Consider the following 4,060-nt stretch of genomic DNA (forward strand, 5'->3'; position numbering starts at 1 on the left):
CAGATTTAAGGAGGGTAATAGAACGGAGGGATAGTAAAAGTTATACAGTGGTCAGCATTCTTTTCTGCGTGAAGATTAGTCTCCAAATACAAAAGAATATTGCGTGACTCTGGTCAGTAGAGGTGTCAATAAAGTGCATAGACTGCATAAAACTCATTCAGTCAGTACCCTCATATACGGGGTCAATTTTGTGGCGGCGATAAAGCAAGAGGAGGAAAGAAAGACCCAAGGAAAGGAAGGAGTAAGGGAGTTCTACCTCGACTTTCTCCTTCGGCCCCTCCTACTAGCTCTTCTATCCTATTCTCGTCCACGCCCTTGCATTGCACGATTTCCTCCGACCCACCTTCCCTAAGAAAATTAGGAGGGAGGGAGTAGGAGGAGAACCTTACGATGAAAGGGAATGGACGAGAATAGGTTAGAAGAGCCAGCTGAAGGTACCGAAGGAGGAGGTCGAAGTGGGGATCGGAGGTATAAAAGCGAGGGGGAGGTTGAGAGCCACACCAATCCACTGACCGACCGAGCACAGCGACATCGTTCCTCTTCTCCTCCTTCGTCGGTAGAACCTAACAGCGCCATGGCTTCTGCAACCACGTCCTTTGTTCTCGTGAGTTTCTTTGAAATCCTTTGGTGCAGTGGAGTACCGTAAGGCTCGTTCGTAGAAAGCGAGAAATGGTCTTATTGCCCTGCTGAGGTGCAGATATATCCTGTCCCAGTGACGTTTTCACGGATCTCAATGGTAATCTCTCTCTCGTGTGTGTGTGTGTGTGTGTGTGTGTGTGTGTGTGTGTGTGTGTGTGTGTGTGTGTGTGTGTGTGTGTGTGTGTGTGTGTGTGTGTGTGTGTGTGTGTGTGTGTGTGTGTGAGTGTGTGTGTGTGTGTGTGTGTGTGTGTGTGTGTGTGTGTGTGTGTGTGTGTGTCTGTGTGTGTGTGTATGTGTGTGTGTGTGTGTGTGTGTGTGTGTGTGTGTGTGTGTGTGTATCTGTGTGTGTGTGTGTCTCATAAATCTTGTTACTGAGAGTCTTCACCCTAGTACCCACCGCAATGTTAGGTCATTTTGATCGCCATTTGGACGTTCATACGTAATCTAAATATAGTATGTTATACAAAACTCTCGCTATTAATGTTTGACTTGAATTTCTGAAAAAAGTCTTCTTTGACGACATACTTTTTCAGGGGTAATTTTATTTGTTCACTCTTTTCCCTTTATTAGTAGGATCTGGAATCCCTACTGACATTTTCCCAACTACTGACTAAAACCTACCTCCATAGAAAGAAAATATCAACACATTTCCCTCTTCTACAACTTAGGTTTGAATTTGTATATTCTTCCATTTCCATCCCGAGCAGTGATTTCCTGGTCTTTGCGTTATTTTATTTTATTCTTATCCTTAGATGTTCTTTATTTGATGTGAAAAATGGGCGAAACAGTATTGAATTTAGAAAATTGATAAAGGATAATTTTGCGGAGTTGGGCAAATTCAGGCAAAGAGCCCACCTTACAAAGTGTTGCCTTTGGAGAACTGGGAGGGGCAGGAGCAGCAAAGCATTCAGGACAGAGGACCCAACTCTGACAAAATATCCATTTGGCACAGGTGTTCCTGCTGGCGGTGTTGGCAATCTCTGCGACCGAGGGCAGTTACCCTGTCCCGGTCGTCCCCATCCTGAAGGACCAGCGTTCCATCGACGCCCACGGCAACTACAACTTCGCCTACAGCACCGGCGACGGCATCTCCAGGACGGAGGACGGCGCTCAGAGCTACGGCCAAACCTCCAAGGGTGGCTTCAGGTAGGACACGTGAGCCCGCTCCATTTTGGTGAGACTTTAGCTTTTTATTTTCTTCGTTGCAATTCTTTATTTTCATCTATTTTACATTTGCTTATTCATTCTTTTTTTCTAATTTTGTGTATATGTAATGCGACGAAGCTCAGTGTTGCATTTAAGAGAAGAAAGACCGACAAAAATTTGACGGACCGATAAGAAACGAGAAACACAAACGAACGTATTTAGATGAATATGTCAGTGAATGAATGAGTATATACACAGATGTATATAAAGACATACAATTACATATGATACCTGTCATTATTTTACTGCAAGTCAGCTTTCAAGAGCACGGTGTTATTTTATCATTTCTCAGCAACAGTTGAGTAATTCTATTAAACTGTAAATAAAAGAAAATTCTGAGAGGAGTACTCTGTATATATACTTGAATGAGTATATACACATATGTATACAAAGACATACAATTGCATATAATACCTCTCATTATTTTACTGCAAGTCAGCTTTCAAGAGCACGGTGTTATCTTATCATTTCTCAGCAGCAGTTGAGTAATTCTATTAAACTGTAAATAAAAAAAATTCTGAGAGGAGTACTCTGTATATATACTTGAATATACATATTTCACTTGTTTGCCACGAAATTCCTTTTTCTCCTCTTTCTATAGCTACACTTCACCTGAGGGCGTTCCCGTCCAAATTGAATTCGTGGCGGACAATGGAGGCTTCCAACCCAGCGGCGCTGTGCTCCCCGTTGCCCCACCGCTACCGTACAAGCGTGTCCAACAATTCAACTACAGGTATTAACCTACGAGTATATTATAAAGATGAATGTACGAGTGTGCGTACATACATATTTACTTACTGCCAATTAACATGGAACAACGGGCGAAAATATTTGAAATAAAAGTGTTTGGGGACTTCCACGCTTACCAGCCTCTGAAGTCAATGATTCGTAATGATAATTTTAATAAATTAGGTATACACTGAGTATGCCCACATTTGTTGAAAATGCCTCAAAACTGATATGAAGCCAAGTCGCCTTCAGACGTTTTCTGAGTTTAGAACTCAGACACAGTGATGTGACGTCATTCCTAAGCCTCACCTACCTGCACGTCACCAGGCTTAGTAGATTAGGCTTTTTCGTCCCTAGATCACTTCTACACAGATGCTATTTTCATATTTTGGTATGGTTGAGTTCACGGAAGCACCGGAGCTTTCACGCCGCAGCGCCTAGTTCCACGTCTAATCACTTGCAAGCCTTACCACGTTATATTTGTTTATTTCCTCACTTACTTGCCTTGGCAGTCCGTCCACCTTAGGCAAGCAGCTGAGAGCCCCTCACTTTTATATATGTATATTTTCTTGTCACAATAAAGACATTTCTATAATGTGTTGTCTAATTTGTACCCAACTTGACTGATTCTTGACTTAGTCATCCGGTCTTGCTGTAGTGATGCCAGTTCAACTCAGGATCAAGCTCTATGAGTGAATAAAATCGCCTGCCCTCTATCGAAACTGAGTCCTTAGGCTAGGCGATCAGTTCCTTGGTTTTGTGAATATGGCTGTATCACCCAGACAGCCCAAAAAGAATCTTTTAGAGCTGACTACAACTGTCTTATGTCAGTCAGAAAAAATCACTAATTGGGGAAATTATGTGATTGACATTGTCGTCATTGGCGATTCTATTCAGGTATTACAACGACGAAAGTCCATCAAGGATACGTTCCTGCTTCACCACTATCTATAGGTCGGCTTGGTCCTTCGTGAAATTGAGATTAGGACGGCAGTTAGCAGTCCACTCAAATCATGCGGGTGTAGATTAACTCCGAGGTTGAAGGATTTTATAGCCTCGATAGCGTGGTTGGTAGAAGCATAGACTTGCCAACATACAAGTCCTGGGTTCGAGTCAGGGGACAACTGTCGGAATTCATGTGATTGACATCGTCGTCATTGGCGATTCTATTCAAATATATATATGTATATATATATATGTATATATATATATATATATATATATATATATATATATATATATATGAAAGAAGACACTGATGTAGGACCGAGAATATTCTTAACCGGTTTTACTTACAGCTTCTTCAGAGGAATAGAATGATACCCCTGGATAAAGCTCGTGGTACAGATAGAGGACCCGACACCACAATCCCTCCAACTAGGCAGGAGACGCGGGTGGGTGGATAGAGACCTGTAAATGAATAGATAATTAATATGTTAATAGATAGAATTAAATTAAAATGTGTTTCCCAAAATATGTATTAAAA

At 41.8% G+C, this 4,060-nt stretch overlaps 1 protein-coding gene across 1 annotated transcript; it reads left to right on the forward strand.

Moving 5' to 3' along the window:
- Window positions 1–516: 516 nt before the first annotated feature.
- On the forward strand, window positions 517–3,160 carry LOC143023855 (endocuticle structural glycoprotein SgAbd-8-like). Its single transcript, XM_076182501.1, has 3 exons — window positions 517–604; window positions 1,592–1,785; window positions 2,447–3,160. The coding sequence occupies exons 1-3, from the start codon at window positions 575–577 to the stop codon at window positions 2,583–2,585; spliced, it is 363 nt and encodes a 120-aa protein (XP_076038616.1). The 5' UTR covers window positions 517–574; the 3' UTR covers window positions 2,586–3,160.
- Window positions 3,161–4,060: the final 900 nt, after the last annotated feature.

Source organism: Oratosquilla oratoria, unplaced genomic scaffold (assembly GCF_046742065.1).
Source record: "Oratosquilla oratoria isolate Oo_2021 unplaced genomic scaffold, ASM4674206v1 SCAFFOLD67, whole genome shotgun sequence".
Taxonomy (NCBI): Eukaryota; Metazoa; Arthropoda; class Malacostraca; order Stomatopoda; family Squillidae; genus Oratosquilla; species Oratosquilla oratoria.

What these genes read in the sequence shown, in the direction of transcription:
- LOC143023855 (XM_076182501.1), top strand. Translation starts at nt 575, where the DNA reads ATGGCTTCTGCAACCACGTCCTTTGTTCTC. An exon ending in CAACCACGTCCTTTGTTCTC is followed by an intron (nt 605 to 1,591) that starts GTGAGTTTCTTT and finishes CATTTGGCACAG; the next exon opens with GTGTTCCTGCTGGCGGTGTT. An exon ending in ACCTCCAAGGGTGGCTTCAG is followed by an intron (nt 1,786 to 2,446) that starts GTAGGACACGTG and finishes CTCTTTCTATAG; the next exon opens with CTACACTTCACCTGAGGGCG.